The sequence below is a fragment of the Peromyscus maniculatus genome, chromosome 5 (genome assembly GCF_049852395.1).
Source record: "Peromyscus maniculatus bairdii isolate BWxNUB_F1_BW_parent chromosome 5, HU_Pman_BW_mat_3.1, whole genome shotgun sequence".
Taxonomy (NCBI): Eukaryota; Metazoa; Chordata; class Mammalia; order Rodentia; family Cricetidae; genus Peromyscus; species Peromyscus maniculatus.
Genome location: NC_134856.1, coordinates 130,991,287 through 131,008,024, shown reverse-complemented (window position 1 = coordinate 131,008,024; position 16,738 = coordinate 130,991,287). Strand labels below are relative to the sequence as shown.

The 16,738-nt window shown below is 36.3% G+C and overlaps 2 protein-coding genes and 1 non-coding gene across 5 annotated transcripts in view; 2 read left to right on the top strand and 1 right to left on the bottom strand.

Moving 5' to 3' along the window:
• The window catches only part of Cenpp (centromere protein P), a 210,215-nt gene that overhangs the window by 57,666 nt on the left and 135,811 nt on the right, over positions 1 to 16,738 (top strand). The window lies entirely within an intron of this gene.
• Omd (osteomodulin) lies at positions 8,138 to 15,329 on the bottom strand. Its single transcript, XM_006992277.4, has 3 exons — positions 15,050 to 15,329; positions 9,558 to 10,511; positions 8,138 to 8,705 (listed from the first exon to the last, which is right to left on the bottom strand). Exons 2-3 carry the CDS (start codon positions 10,495 to 10,497, stop codon positions 8,362 to 8,364), a joined length of 1,284 nt encoding a protein of 427 aa, XP_006992339.1. The 5' UTR covers positions 10,498 to 10,511; positions 15,050 to 15,329; the 3' UTR covers positions 8,138 to 8,361.
• LOC121829944 (5S ribosomal RNA) lies at positions 13,320 to 13,438 on the top strand. Its single transcript, XR_006072983.1, has one exon. It is a non-coding gene; the product is annotated as a 5S ribosomal RNA (ribosomal RNA).

The following is a 16,738-nucleotide window of genomic DNA, read 5'->3' as shown; positions in this document are numbered from 1 at the left end:
GCTGCAATGTACTGGAATCCCTATGTCTTTTACCCTGTATATTAAGCACTAATCTCTTAGTGAATATTAGTTTATAAAAATGACGTATTTTTTAGATAATGCTTTTATTTTTGTGATTTTGTGGTATATACAACACTTACTTTTGAATGAAATGGAACACCAAACCAAAAATAGTCTTTGTTGTTAATTTAATGAGAACCAAGGATTTTGTTCCCATACTATAACTAGTACATTAGAAATTTATATGTAAAGTAAATTTTAACCCAAATTATTTTGAAGTTTTGTCCTTTAGTTTTTTAATTCCTTTCTTTTAGTTCATAAGATTGGGAAAATAGCCGGGCAGTAGTGGTGCACGCCTTTAATCCCAGCACTCAGGAGGCAAAGCTAGGCAGATCTCTGAGTTCGAGGCCAGCCTGGTCTACACAGTTAGTAGTACTCTATGTTCTGTCTGAGTTCCACAGTCCAGGACAGCCAGAGTTACAATAGTGAGACCCTTCTTGAAAGAAACAAAAGAAAAAGAGAATGTGAAAATAGTTTTTTAAAAAGTTTGATTTTATAATTTTTATAGCAAAAAAATTTTACTGAATAAAACTTTATATTAAATTTGATTTTGAAAAACTAAAGGAGGGGCTGAGTGTAGCTGTGCACAACTTTAATCCTAGCATTTAGGAGGCAGAGACAGAAGGATCTCTGTTAGTTTGGTCTACACTGCAAGTTCCAGGCCAGCCAGAGCTACTAGTGAGACTATGTTTTTAAAAAACAAAACTAAAAAGTAGTAGTGTAGATACCATGCAAGCATCTTTAAAAACTAATCTTAAAAAAATACTTACTTTTGCTGGGCAAATACCTGTAATCTCAGTGCTTGAGAATCAGAGACAGAAGGAAGGAACGTTCAAGGCTAGTTTGGATCACATAGCAAGCCCTTGTCTAAAAAAGTTACTTTAATTTTTGTTATTCTTTGGTGCTTTTAGTAGCCAAAGTCACAATTCTTTTTTCCTGAAGCAAAATGTGGATAAATATTTAAAATAGAGCATGAGAGCTGAAGAGATGGCTCAGTAGTTTAGAGCACTTACTGTCCTTGCAGAAGAGCTTGGTTCAGTTCTCTAAAAGGAATAAGAAGAAAGTCCAACCAATGGTTGTGGCTTACGCAGGGCAGAATTTCACATAAAAACCAGGCACGGAGATGCTGGAACAGAGTCTAGAGTATGCCTGTGGTTGAACTTACTCTTCAGTTGACTAGTTCTGCATAGCCTAAACCACCTATCCTAAGTCATGTGAATGGTTTTTCTGGCCAGGCTAACCTACCCCTAAAACTATTGTATCTCACCAGTCCCATCCAAAACAAAGACAGAACTTTCAAGAGTGACATAATCACTCCTGGGAAGGTAAAGCTAAGTTCAACCTCTCTTTAGGGAAAGCCAGAGTCCTTATAAACAGTTCCCTATAGAACTGTTTGAAACTGAGGTTGTTTTCCATTTCGGGAAAAAAAAGTTACATTCTGATAGAAAATTCCTTAGCTTTAAAGCACTGTTAAACATGAAAGCTGCCAAATGCTTTAGATTAGACATTCTGTCCACTAAGAATTTACTCTAGAACATTTGTTTAGGTAACTCTGCTGTATTACCCTTGGTGCCTTATAGGGATTTTATTTCTTCAAATGGGCCTCATCAGCCAGATGCTTCTTCTTCCTAATTGTTTCTCAGCAGTAAGCAATTAAAAATGTGTTGAGTGGAGCTGAATTTTCAGGTTACCATGTAGCTCAGTTTGTATAGTGTCTGCCTAATAGTCAAGAAGCCCTGAGTTGCGTTGCCAGCCATACATTAAGACAGGTATTGTGGTGCACGTCTGAAACCCCAGCACTTGTGAGATAGAGACAAAAGGATCAGTATTTCAAGGTTATTTATAACTACATGGAGAGTTCTAAGCCAGCTGAACTGTTTATTTGAGACCCTGCGTTTAAAAACAGATACCAGGCACACTTTATGCACTCACACAGCATGCGTGCTTGCGTGCATGCGTACGTGTGTGTTGTTTTAGCCAAGGCAGTGAGTTTCTGGCCAGCCAGGACTACATAGTGAGACCTTGTCTCAAAAAAAAAAAAAAGGAAAAAGAAGAAAAGAAGCAAGGGTTTTCTGGGAAAATAGAAGGGGGAGAGAGAGGAGGAGAGGAGAGAACAGAGAACGTACTAACAGAAACCAACTATCCAGTGGGTTGGTATTTTCTCTATCTTCAACACCATCATCTGACTTCATCGGAAACTGTAGTTTAAAGTCAGAATACTTTTCTGAGTTCTAAGCTTTGATTCCCTCAATATGGCCTCATTTGATCTTGGGGAAGTTCTTTAATTCCTTTGGGGCTCAGTTTTCTTAGTTCCTTTCTTTCTTTCAAGTTTATATGATGGGTATTTTGCCTGCATGTATATCTGTGTACTACCTTCATGCTTGATACCCAAGGAGGCCAGAAGAGAGGGTCAGATCCCCTGGAACTGGAGTTAAGGTCTTGAGCCTCCATGTAGGTGCTGGGAATTGAACATAGATCATCTGGAATAGTAGCAAGTGCTTTTAACCACCTACTCACCTCTCCAGCCCCAAGGAGCCTCAGTCCCTTGACCAGTCATGGTAGAGCTTGTTTTTTAATCCCAGCACTAGGAAGGCAAAGCCAGACAGGTTGTTTGTTTGTTTGTTTGTTTTTAATTCTAGGCTAGCCAATGCTACACAACAAGAGCCTATCTCTAGAATAAAAAAACAAAACAAAACAAATAAAAGCCTTAAGAAAACTAAATCACCTAGATATGCTCTATAGCTATTAGATGGGTGAGCAAACCTTTAGCAGCTGGAAAGATGGCTTAGCAGTCAAGAGCACTTGCTGCTCTTCCAGAGGACCTAAATTGAGATGCTAACACCCTACTTGGGCAGATCACAGCCACTTGTAACTCCAGCTCTGGGGTTCCAATTCCCTCTTCTGATTACCTTGGGCACCTGCACATATGTGATGGGCACTCCAATATTTTCTCATAAATATAAACAAAAATAAATTATTTTTTAAAACTGTGCCTGTGAGAAATACTGAGTTACTAGGTACTTAAAACTTTTTAAAATCCAACATTCTGAGACTGTAAAGCAAGCATGTTGTCTTAAATTTCATGTATTTACATGAACCTAGATCTTTTGTTTACATGAAAGAGACGAGGGTGTACGTAACTTACAGACAAAGGGGAAGGAGGTTATGATGCAATGTGAGGACAAGTTGATGCTTTTTTAAGGTACTTCATCTTTGAATTTAATTTTTTTCTTTTATGTGTCTAAACCTCTGTATAATGTATTCACAGCCTGAACACTTTATAGTGATGAGAGGTATGCATGACATTCTGCTACTTGCACCAGTGCTTAGTGTGTAAATACAGTTACTTAAACTAGGCATGAGATGCTTTATAAGAAATTGGAACATCTGAGAAACTTGAGATTTTAGATGTTATGATCTAATTTTATTTCCAGCTGCTCTTTTACTTTATTTCCAAGATTTAGAGGGGGAAAATTCATTTTGAATCCAGAAACTAGGATTTTAGTTCCAGCCATCCTTGGGAACAGAGGAATTCTTTGTAACACAGAAAGTCTATAGAAGAGGCAAAGTTTTGGTTTTTTGGTGTTTTTTGTTGTTGTTTTGTATATTTTCTGCTTTCTTCCCTCCTAGAGATGGTTAAATGTGTTAAGTGATATGTGTACATCTGTATTTTAGCTTAGTAATAGTCTCTAAGTTGAGGAATAAGTTAAAAACAATCTGTGCTTCCTGAAGGATCCTTTATTTTTATTTCCTTTCTAAAAGCTAATGTATTTATTTTTGTTGATTAATCTTGGATTTTTGGTATGATGTGCATGTTTTGTTGGCCCTTACAAGCAGTTTAGCCCTTTTTTAAAATATATCCAAACACCATCCAGTGTGAAGAGTAGATGCTCATGGTTTTCTTTCCTGTTATGATTCTCTGATTCTGATATAGATAACTGCCATGCTGTAGAAGGTAATGTCTTCATTCTTCTCTGAGGAAAAGCATTGAACTTTTTAATTTGCTTCATGTTTACTGAGAAATTCTTGGGTTGGTTTAAGTTCACTGTGGCATTTCTTTTTTCTCTTCTTTTCTTTCTTTCTTTCTTTCTTTCTTTCTTTCTTTCTTTCTTTCTTTCTTTCTTTCTTTCTTTCTTTCTCTCTCTCTCTCTCTCTCTCTCTCTCTCTCTCTCTCTCTCTCCCTCCCTCCCTCCCTCCCTCCCTCCCTCCCTCCCTCCCTCCCTCCCTCCCTCCCTCTTTCTCTTTCTTTCTTTCTTTTTTAGTTTTTTCCAGACAGGGTTTCTTTGTGTATGTAGTCCTGGCTCTCCTAGATCTCACTCTGTGGACCAGGCTGGCCTCGAACATACAGAGATCTGCCTGGCTCTGCCTCCCCAGTGCTGGGATTAAAGGCATGTGCCACCATCTCCCGGCTCTCACTGTGGCATTTCTAAATAGTACTAAAAAGATTGTAGTCCTACATCCTCTTGGTTTTGATCAGGAGGGATTTTGTGACCATTTACTTACATATCTTTGGAGTAATTTTGTAAAATTAAGTGCATTTTTTAACTTACAAAGAAATGAAGAAATAATCTCTAGACTTAACAAAATTGAGAATTACTTTTTAACTGTACAAGAGTTCAAGTAATTACTACTTCTTATATTTTTGGTTGTGAGCCTAGCCTTTAATGGTTGAGCCATCTCTCCAGCCCATTACTACTTCTTTACATTAACCTATGATAGTCCCTGCTTTTGCTAGTCAGTTTCTGCCACATCACAGTGTCACTTCTTCCAGAAGTTTCAGCTACTTAACCAGGTCCAGACCAGAAATTAGTTATGGTATCCATGGTTACCTGGTTTATTATTTCTGCCTCTTCACCATTTTGTTTGTTTATACCTTGTGTTAGAGTAAGCTGAGTGATTTAAAAAAAATTCTTTGTTGCACTAATTCCCATACAATGCAATTCACCCTAAGTGTACAAATCAATCATTTTTTTATTTTCAGATTTTTATATAATCACAATAATTTTAGAAAATTTTTTTACTTATACAGGAAACCCTGTCATCAGTTCTTTTTTGAGACAGGGTCTAGCCCACGTAAGTCTCAAACTTGCTGTATATGGCTTGAACTCCTGAACTTCCTGGTCAACCTTCCACACCCAGATGCTGGGATTACAGAGCTTTGTGCCACCATACCAGCTATTGGTTTCTTCTTTTAGACTCATGAATAATGCTGCTATGGATGGTCTTGAGCAAACTTGGGTGTGAACCTGTGCTCAGTTCTCTTGGGCATATACCTGGAAGTAGAAAGGTTGATTCATACCTAGCTGGAGCTTTCCAAAGAGCTGGATTATTTTCTGTCCTCTCAGCTGTGTGTGAGGGTAACAATCTTTCTGTCTTCTCACCAAGACTTGTTATTTGCTTGTCTTTTGGTTGCTGCCATTGTAGGAGGGTTTATATGAGCAAGATAAAGCCATTGTAATGAGAAAAAGGCAATGTTTTATTTTTGTTTTGATTTGCATTTCCTTAGTGGCTCTTTTTAATTTTTAAAATGATGGAAGTCAGAAAATTGATTGAACTTGTATATCTCTTAAAACTCAGTATCATATTTTCATTCATAATAAATAATTGCATTTATAATCCCATTTTCAAACATTTCAGGAGAATCAGCTGGACCTTAAGGCCTGTGTCCTAGGGATGCCTAGCACATACCACTAGTATTTGATTCTTGGGCTTCACTTTTTTGTGTGACTTTTGCTTCTTGTGCTCTCTTTCCTTATCTCTCACTGCGATGCCTTCTACATTGACTGACTCGGTGTGGAGGGCTAAATAAATGGCTGGAGTTTGGTTTGTGTTCATTATGCATTGTCACCTCCACACCTGTGTGCATCCCTGTTCTCCTGTTAATGCTAACAACCTACTCAAAGGTAGAAAAACAATCGAGGCTTCTCAGCACTCAGGATACTTCCAAATTACAGTGTGCGCATCTGTTCATTGCACATTGTCTGAATTTTTATCATGTGTTTTTGGATTCTTTGTGTTGGCATGCATTTGTTCCTTTTTATCAGGAACATGAATCATAAATGCCTGGCAAATAAGACAGTTCATCATAATGGTTAGAATATTCATCATAAAGCATACTTAAAATACTTCAAAATGGACTAGAGAATGCAAGTGACTTTTAAGGTTTTACAGGTGATATCAAAGTCTGTGTCCATCAAATTTCAAAGGAACTATAGTCAACGTTAACGCATGTAAATAAATACTGGCCAATATAGATGTATGCTTGTAGTTATTTAGTGCCAGGAAAACAGAAAGGTTTAATAATATGTAAAAACTCTATTTTATCAATATTAATATAACCTGTGAATAAAGCAGTTATTAGCAAGTCTTCACATAACTACCTGAGGCCTTTCTCCAGTGTACTATAAAAACATTAATCTAGTTGGAAGAACATGATATAGAGTATTTTGAATAGTTGCTCAAATCTCCTAAAATATAGATTACACTGAGGGAATTTGATTTTTTTTATTAATTATCCAGATACAGCAGATACAGAATATCTGTAATTTGATATATTTGATTGCTCTGATCTGATAATTTGGTTGCTTTGGTGCTCTGAAAAAAGAACACTCAATTTTCTGAATGGTATGCCTCAGATCTTAGAATGGTGACTTTGAAAGTCAAAAATACCATTCTGAGCACTAAACCTGGGACACCTATCTTAGTAGGATTAGAAATACAAGTATGCCAAAAAAGAAAAAAAGAAGGAAGGAAGGAAGGGAGGGAGGGAGGGAGGGAGGGAGAGAGAGAGAGAGAGAGAGAGAGAGAGAGAGAGAGAGAGAGAGAGAGAGAGAGAGAGAGAAAGGAAAGAAAGAAAGAAAGAAAGAAAGAAAGAAAGAAAGAAAGAAAGAAAGAAAGAAAGAAAGAAAGAAGAAAAGAAAGAAAGAAGAAAAGAAAGAAAGAAGAAAAGAAAGAAAGAAGAAAAGAAAAAAGAATAAGCCAGGCAGTGGTGGCACCTGCCTTTAATCCCAGCACTCAGGAGGCAGAGGCAGGCAGATCTCTGTGAGTTCTAGGCCATCCTGGTCTACAGAGTGAGTTCCAGGACAGCCAGGGCTATATAGAGAAACCCTGTCTCAAAAAAAACAAAGGGGGCGGGGAGGGGGGGAAGTGTAGCTAGAGTTTTCCGGCCTTGCCCACAGTCAGGACAAATTTTTGTCACCCGCCAGTTTCACAGCCGCTCAGACCCAACCAAGTAAACACAGAGACTTATATTGCTTACAAACTGTATGGCCGTGGAAGGCTTCTTGCTAACTGTTCTTATAGCTTAAATTAATCCATTTCCATAAATCTATACCTTGTGGCTTAACGGCATCTTTACATTCTGCTTGTCCTGGCGGTGGCTGGCAGTGACTCCTTCTGCCTTCCTGTTCTTTCTTTTCTCCTCTCTGTTAGTCCCGCCTATACTTTCTGCCTAGCCACTGGCCAGTGTTTTATTTATTGATCAATCAGAGAAATTTGACATACAGACCATCCCACAGCACAGCCAAGTGCAGACCATCTCAGACACCTGCACTCTATGCACTCTATGCGGACCTGCTGGGTAAAGCCACGAGGAACCCAAGAACGGGCTCCCACAGGACATACAGAACATCCCACAGCAGGGAAGAAAAGAGAAAATACAAATGTGAATGAAACACTACTTGAATGTGTCCTTCTTGAATGAAACACTACTGTTAGGTTAATAACATTCCTCTTACTCAGATATCCTCTTATAGTCTAGAGGGCAGCTTTTATCTTCAGTGTTAATGTTACTTACTTTTATCATCTCTAGAAAAAGAATCCCATCATTGGAAGTGGCATACTCAAAAAGTTTTATATAATTTTATTATTATTATTATTATTATTATTATTATTATTATTATTGGCATGCACCCATGTGTTTAGAGGAAAACTTGACAACCTGCAGTAGTTGGGTCTCTCCCACTCAAGTCATCAGGCTTGGCAACAAATGCTTTATTTGCTGAGCCATTTTGCTTGCCCTTGCTTGTTTTTTACATGATAATATTTCTAAGTTTAAAGAATACGTTTAAAGAACAAAGCCATTTGAGCTTAATTTTTATTCCCACTTGCCATTCTATCTTATATTTCTTAAGATTTGCAACATTTTTAGTAAGCTCTAAGTCTATGAGATGAAGCCATTGTCACCAACATCTTAAATGCAATTCTGATCTTATACTAACACATATTTCTAGATACATTATTTTGAGCAGTATATGTTTAGACTTGTAATTAGTATGGCTTTATGAAGTCATAAATATATACCTATATAGTTTCTTGCCAATCTTGCATTCCATAATAATGAGAATTAAAGTGCTCTTCTGTTGCGTCTTGACCCTCAAGAGTGTTGTCTTGGCCATCATGGTTTTCCTCCTCCTCCTCGTCCTCCTCCTCATCTTGATATCTCCTGAAAACTTGAGTCTTCAGTAATATTGTTTCACCATTAGTGCTCCTTTGTTCACCATAATAAATACTGTGTATATGAGGGAAGCAGAAGAAGATGTATGAACTTATTGGTTCTTTTAGCTTATTTTGGTCCACACGAAGGTATGTTAAATGGTGTTGGTGTAGTAGGTCAGTAGAAGGACACATCATTGTCACATTGATGTCTGAAAAATACAAATTAAAAATTCATCTTGCATATGATAGTCATAATTCCATGTTGGGTTTTGTTATATGATATAATTTTATAATAATACTTACAAATGGAGTTAGGTTTAATTATTTCTATATTAATTAAAATGGAGTGAAACTCGAGTCTCATATCACCAAAATAAATATGAATTCATTGCCTTTACTGATTATATAAGAAATATATAATTGCTTCTTAGTAGAAGCAATCTTATAAAGAAAGAAGCAAAAGCAAAAAAAAAAAAAACCCACAGCCCTACTACCCAGCGTCATATGTCTTTGGATGCTCCCTAATACTACTTGCTAATATTCAAGGTGGTAAAGTTGAGTAGAAAAGACTATAAAATTAACGGCATTCCCTTTTCCCAGGGTACTATCTGCCATTTCCTTAGCTGACTTCAAAGCAATCTTTTCAGCACTAGGTAAAGCATAGATTATTAATAACAGCTCATTCTTTAATAGAGTCAAAATACGATTCATCAGCATTTTGGTGCATGTGCCTTAATCTCAGCACGAGGAATGCAGAGCAGGCAAACATATCTGAGTTTGAGGATGAGCCTGATCTACATAGGAAGTTTCAGGGCAGCCATAGTTACATAGAGAAACACTGTCTCAACATTACAACCCCCACCCCCACCCCCCCAAAAAAAAACAGTCAAAATACCAGTCAAAAAAGAATCTTTTGTTCTTTAAAAAGTGCAAAATTGGGGTTGGCGATTTAGCTCAGTGGTAGAGCGCTTGTCTAGCAAGCGCAAGGACCTGGGTTCGGTCCTCAGCCCTGAAATAAAAAATAAATAAAAATAAAATAAAAAGTGCAAAATTTTGCATACTTTCTATTTCATTATTTTGTAGGTACAGATGTTCCAAATTCCTCGGAATGTAGAATGCTTGCTTCAATTTATTGTGTCCAACATTGAGTTCTATAAGGTTGGAAAGATTAAATATATCATATGGAATGTCTTTCAGTTTGTTGTGTGATATTCTTAGAGCATGAAGTTTTGGAATTTTGTCAAAATAATTGTCTGGTATAGATGAAATTGAATTATTTTCTAGAGATAGATACATAAGTGAAGAAGGCAATCCAGGAGGCATTGATTCTAATCTGTTATTACATAGGTTGAGCTGCATTAGTTTTTCCAGTTTGGAAAGATTCTTTTCTTTGAACATTGAATCAGAAAGATGATTATAGCAGAGATCAAGCATAGTCAAGTTTACCAGCCCATTCAAGGCATTTGTTTGAAGTGTGGAGATTTCATTATAACCAAGAAGGAGTCTTTCCAGAGATGTAGGAAGAGGAAATGGAAATTCTTCTAAGTTGTTGTGCTCTAGATGAAGTTGTTGTAGATTTGAAAGTTTAGCAAACACACCATAGTCAATCTTTTGAGATTTAATTTTGTTGTGGCTGAGGTTAATTTCTTTTAGATGAGTTGCATTGATGAATGAATTTGCAGTCACAGCCTCAATGTCATTGAACTGAAGGTTGAGTTGCTGAATGTGCATTGGAATATTTGGGATAGTCTTGAGTTTACGATTGTCACAATACATTGATGTTGGAAAGTTAATTGGACAGAAGCATTCCTTAGCACAGCCTAAAGTATTCTGATAAAAAGGCACTCCATATTCAACATTTTGATGAAATTGAAATTCTGGCTCATAATCCTCACTTGGCTCTTGATCATACTCCTCATCCCATTGGTAAGCTTCGTATTGGCAATATACTCTAACTCCAAAACAGAAGAAAAGAACATATATTGGACTTAAAAAGCCCATGTTCTTATTTTGTCCTATTGCAAAGAGGAAAGTGATTAATACTCAGAATAATTCTCATATAAATTGACATATATAAGATGTATTATACTTGTGCCTATATATAACAGAATATTCAGGAAGCATGAGCAAAGCTCAAATCAAAATTTAATGTTTAAGTACCTGTGAAGTAAAATTTAGAATCACATGTTTTATTGAACAAAATCAGAAGTGTGGTGTTCTGGACTTTTTACTAAGTAGTCACTATCTTTTATTTGTTTTCCTTTTATAGACCAGATTCCCTTTGTAGCCCTTACTGGCTAGAACTTACAATGAAAACCAAGCTGGCCTTGAATTACAGGCAATGCTTCTGCCTCTGCCTTCCAGGTGCTGAGATTACATGTATTAAGCACAACATTCTCTACAGTCATTATCTTCTAAAAGAATCTTAGTTGTCTTGTTTTCTAGACTGTAGATTTGTAATGATAGTATGACATCACCCAACCACACTCTCGTATTCCCTTCACTGTAAATGCTGGGCATTCTTGCCAACCATCCTGTCTGTAGTGATGGTTGCTACCTCTCTGAACAGTTAAAGAGCTTTGCCTATTAAAATTTTTTATTAAACCAAAATCTTGCTCCCTAGTACTTCTGTTACTGAAATCTTTCCTTGTCCTTTAAAAGAACATTCTTTTTTATGTGGCAACTTATTTAGAAAACACTATCATATTTTTTCTTGCAGTCTTCTGTCTATCTACACCTTCAAATTTTCTTCTTGGACCAATTTCTCAAACCTTAATTATTTTGTCTCCAATTTGTTCAGTAAATCTAAAAAAGCTCAAGTGTACACGATATTTATAGCCTGCAAAGTTTCAGTTTCCATTAGATTAATATTTTCACATTTCCTTCCTGGCTCCCTTTTTCACTGCTTTTTCCTTCTCTCCCTGTCTACCTCCTTCCTTCCCTTCCTTCTTCCTGAGACAAGTTGGCCTCAAGCTTGCTATTTAAGTGAGGTTGGCCTTAAACTCATGATCCTCTTGTCTCTCTTTCCCAGGTCCTGAGACTACAGGGAGCATTACCACATCTGGCTTTGAATTATATTTTTGAGTGAAGGTCTGAATGTACAGATATAAAATGACATTATAGTGCATTTTAAGGATGTTGTATTGAGTTGGATTATGGCTTCACAGATAACGTTATTTCTGCTGAAACTTGAAGAAGGATGGAGTATGTTCTAAACAAGGAGCCTGAAAACTTGAATTTCATTTCTGTCATTTAACAATTCTGCCTCTTGCTTTATTAATAAAATAAGAATTGCAGTTGCTGGGCATGTCACATGCCTATAATCCCACGTGTTCAGGGGGCAGATCATTTGAGCTTGGGAATCAAAGACCAATCTACTCTCTCAAAAAGAATAAAGTGAAATTTGTAATTATAGTTAAATTATACATTGCTGGTTGTGTGTACACATGTGAAGAAGACAACTTCAGGTGTCATTTATCTGGCATCATCTACCTTTTAATTTTTTAAGACAAGAGTCTCTTACTATGTAGGCTAGCTGGCTGGCCAGTGAGTCACAGGGACTGCCCATCTCTGCCTCCAGGTGCTAGGATTACAAGTGTGGTCACCACACCTGGTTTTATTTATTTATTTATTTTTAACATGGGTTCTATGGAACCAACTCAGAACTCACCTCCTCCTGCTTGCAAGGTAAGTAAGGATTTGCTGAGCTCTCTCCCTAGCCCCGTGTCTTGGCTGCTACTCTTGTGTCTTGTCTTAGTCTTCCTGCTTATGTCACCTAGAAGATAAACTCTCACTTCTTTTTTTTTCAGACAGAGTCTCATTGTGTTACTAGGATGGTCTCCAACTCCTAAGTTCAAATAGTCTTTACTACCTCAGTCTCCCAAGTTAGAATCCCATGACATATTCATGTAAAAAATCTTGGCAAATTGAAAACTGCTGTCCAGTTGAAATGAGCATTATTTAGGAAAATGTTAAAGGGAAAAAAAATGTGTCTTTTTTCCTGAGACCTTTGTTCTCCACCCTTCTAATCAGTGATTTTATGAATGAATGAATGAATGAATGAATGAATGAACGAACGAACGAATGAATGCCCCAACATCACTGTGTTAATGAAATCATTTAGTTATTCCTCTAGAATGATACCTCCTATTTTTCAGCATTGGTGTAACTGAGAAAATAGTTATATCAATCATTTCTCTGACAGCGCTCCATTTGCTCCATGATTTTGACTTGGTTCTTTCTGTGAACTCATGTCCTGAGCCTGCTAAATTACCACTGTCAAATTCTGAATTTTGAACATCCTATACTCTGATCATACCTTCAGGTAGTACCTCCAACTGCAGATAGTTCCTGAGTTTCAGAGGAGTCAATTGTGTGTTGATGGTACTGATTTTTACTGCCTCCACCCATACTTCCTTACAGTCTAAGTTCTCTCTACTGGGATGCTAGAGTTCACTGTTCTCATTACTCCTTTGCACAATCCCTGCATTTTCTGAGTTCTTTACATCTGGCAAATGGCAATTTCCTCCCTACGCTCATTCTGACTCACATAGCTGACTATGAAGGAGGAAAAAGAAAACCAGGCTGACTAGGCTCATTCTCAGTTCTTGGCTACAACTTCAAGTATGGCGAGCTGCATTTCCTTAGTCCACCCACTCTCCCTCTTGCCAAGCCTACTGGTTTTGTTTTGTTTTGTTTCCTTATTTTCTCAAAACATCATTTCCCATCATTCCTTTTGGATGATGACCTTACTTTTTTAAAGAGGGGGTCAATAATTATTTGTAATTGCACATTATGTTTATCCTTATCTATAGGAAAGTGCCGTCTACAGCCATACCACCCTGAACGCACCCGATCTCGTCTGATCTCAGAAGCTAAGCAGGGTCGGGCCTGGTTAGTACTTGGCTGGGAGACTGCCTGGGAATACCGGGTGCTATAGGTTTTAAAAAAAAAAGAAAGAAAGAAAGAAAGAAAGTGCCAAAATTGAAATGCTTTCATCTCTTTAGTAGTATGTGATTTAGCAACATTTTAGAATTAGAATCTGTTGCTCAGCACTTGTGAGAAATTGGAAGAAAAGGATATCCTGATAATACTCTTATCAGATACTTCATGGCAGCCAGTCTTAGGATCAAAACCTCCTAACAAACAAGGGCCTCTGAAGATAAGAGAATTCCTCATGTTGTTACCCGGTCTTTTTGAACACTTTAGAAGGTTTCCCTGTACAGCAACTTTTAGTCTGAAATCCTGTCATTTATTAGTCTTCCTCTGGTCCCAGGTGATACTTTTCCCTGTGAGTGATTTTACCCAATGAATCTCTTCTTAGCCATTTACTAAGTAACAAATTTTGTTACTTTTGTTTTCATATTCTATAGTTGATGCCTTAATCCCTATAATATAACTCAGAACATCACAGTAACTCACTGTCAACCATCTCGTTTCCCAATCTCTAGTTTTTAACAAAGCCTAAGTGCAGTGCATTAGTTCTAAGTCATCAGAGATCTTTGGAATGATGATGTACTTAATATATTTTGTTAAGATTATATCTTGTTAATAATGTTTCTCTTTGTTAATGTTGATTTCTGTAGGCATTTCAACATGGTGGTTTCTTTAGATGAAAAGAAGTTAGAGAACTTGGCTAGTATCTTTTATATATTTCTCTATAACAATATGTGATACTTCTCACTTATAATATATTTATCTATTAGACAAATGGCAGGTGAAGAGGAAAATTTAAAGCAGAGCAACAGTGTAAATTTTAAGAAATTATCTATTAATGTGAATTTTGCATATAAGACAATAAGAGTGTCTTTAACATAACATTTCTCTTACTCAAAGAAAAGCATTCATGTTTTTTTAACCAATGTAGGCCCTAATCTAAATTAATAAAATTGAAATATAATTTACTTAGTTCTGGAAACTTAAAGCATCATAGCATTTTACTATAATAAATAATTATTTAAACATGAGTTTTTCTAAGACAACTTTAAATTTAATTCTGTAAAATCTTTTGCTACTAAAAAAGCATATCAGTTATTTTTAGCCATAATACACTTAAATCTTTGAGAATGATACAAATGAAAACAAAAATATTCTAGATCAGTATTTGTCCCATAGAGAAATTTTGAACAAATACACTCCTTCCCTACAACTGTATTCACCATCACTACTCAGATTTATGGCTCAAAAGTATTAGCATTTTTTTTTTTGTCATTTAAAATTAAGAGTAGAAAATCAGACCCAAGAAACTAAAGAGAGATTGATTCCTTTAACCCAACAAATAATCTTTCCCTTTGGCCAAAATTTATAAAGAAAGAATCTAAACAAATATTGTTTGTTGAGTAATTTTAAATGAGAAATTTAAACTCATCTTACTGGTCTTTTTGCCTGAAAATTTTGCCTAATCAAAATTTTAATAATTTTTTACTAGATTCTGCTTCCCCAGATTGTGCCTTTATGATATCTGCAGTCTATTTTACTATTAAACAAATACAATCTACTTTTATAACAGTAGGCATACATTCTTTAAGAGTTCAGAATTATTTTATCATCATACCTGTTGAAATTGCTTTAGTTTCAGGGATTGATGAATTGGCAAATCCTTTAACTCAATCAGAAATGCCTAAATTCTCTAACAGAGTTTCTTAAAAACTCCACAGTAACTCTGAGTCCAGACAGGGCTGTCCATTGAATTACTGTAGCAATTTAAGCAAATACAATCTGCTTGGAAAACAGTTGGGTTGAATTAAAATTTTGTGCTTCTTTTCATTATACAAAACTTTGTGGATTCAAATTAAGATATTTGTGCTCTTGGTCATATTTATGTGGCTAACTTCTTTCTTTACTCCTTAATTTTGGTTTGAGGTGTGGCAAGAATTTCCTCTAATATGAAAGGCAAACAAGACTAAATGAAACAGCATGTACTGATTACTGTTTTTATTTTCATTTTTATGCCAAAGAATTCTTCAGATTAAAGTCCACTCTGACCTGGAGCCCAGTGTCTCAGCAATTTAAGGTGGAATTCAGAATTGTATCCGGTCCCTGGGTTGAAAGAGGCTTGTATTCACATCAGTGCTTCCCTTTTTGAAGCTAGGAATCAGAATTGGAAACATACGGTACTTTGCGTCTAGTTTACTTTGAAAATGCAGTAGATTATATTGGTTCCACAGGTTAAAGACACAACCTTTTCATTGAAATAGGCGACCAATAACTTTTAAGAGAGAAATGAATGGGCTATAGAAGTTAGTGTTGCATATGCAGCTATATCTCTAATTTGCTCTTTTCCTCAGTACACAAAGTCATTTTATAGTGCATTTGTCTTTCAGTGGGATAGAATGAAAAGGCTCTATTGCCCAATAACTTCTACTTCCTTTTGTGGATTTAGGAACTTTCCCGTTGCTGAGGGACCCTCCTTAAGAGTTCCAGCCACCAAGCTTGCTTGCTGCAGGAGAAAATTTTGTGCTAATGTTTTCATAGTTAAACATTGAGTTAGCTGTGTCTCCTGGAGTTAGATGTTGAGTTTTTTGGAAGGAGTTCTTGAGTTCTTTTTTTGGTTCTTCAAAATAGTGTTTTCTATTAGACTTTATAAGGAACTTACAGAATTTATTTTTATATTTCAGATTTGAGAAATGTATACAGTGTTTCAAGGATGCTTTGGCAGTATTGTAAACATCTAGTCTATTATTTGAGACATTGGTATGTGAAATGTGGCAGACCACACTTGGGCCAAGATTCCATTTTGTTACCAATCTTTTCCATATGTTTCCTATTACTGTCTTTTTTCTTAAACCTCAGGCTTTTATACTCAGGAAAAGAGCAAATTGGTATGTTTTTTTCTCAAACATTCTTTGAGTCCCCTTCATAGTTCTTTTAACTGATTAATTTAAAACCAACCATTTAATTTTTAAATGTAACTCTTTATTAACTGTGTGATTTGGTCTTAAAATAGTGATTATATTGTTCCTGTTTCCAGATTAGGTGGAAGAATATTTGTCACTAGATAGCTAGAGCACATTAAAACAAAACAAAGAAGCCTAGAAGGTGGTCGTGGTGACACGCACCTTTAATCCCAGCACTTGGGAGGCAGAGGCAGGCAGATTTTGAGGCCAGCCTGGGCTACAGAACAGCTAAGACTACACAGAGACAAAAGTATTTCTAGAACATTTAAACTAGCTTAGCAGTATATAGGAAGTTTCAGTTGGCAGTGGTTGAAAATTAAGGAGATTCTGGGCAGTGGTGGCATATG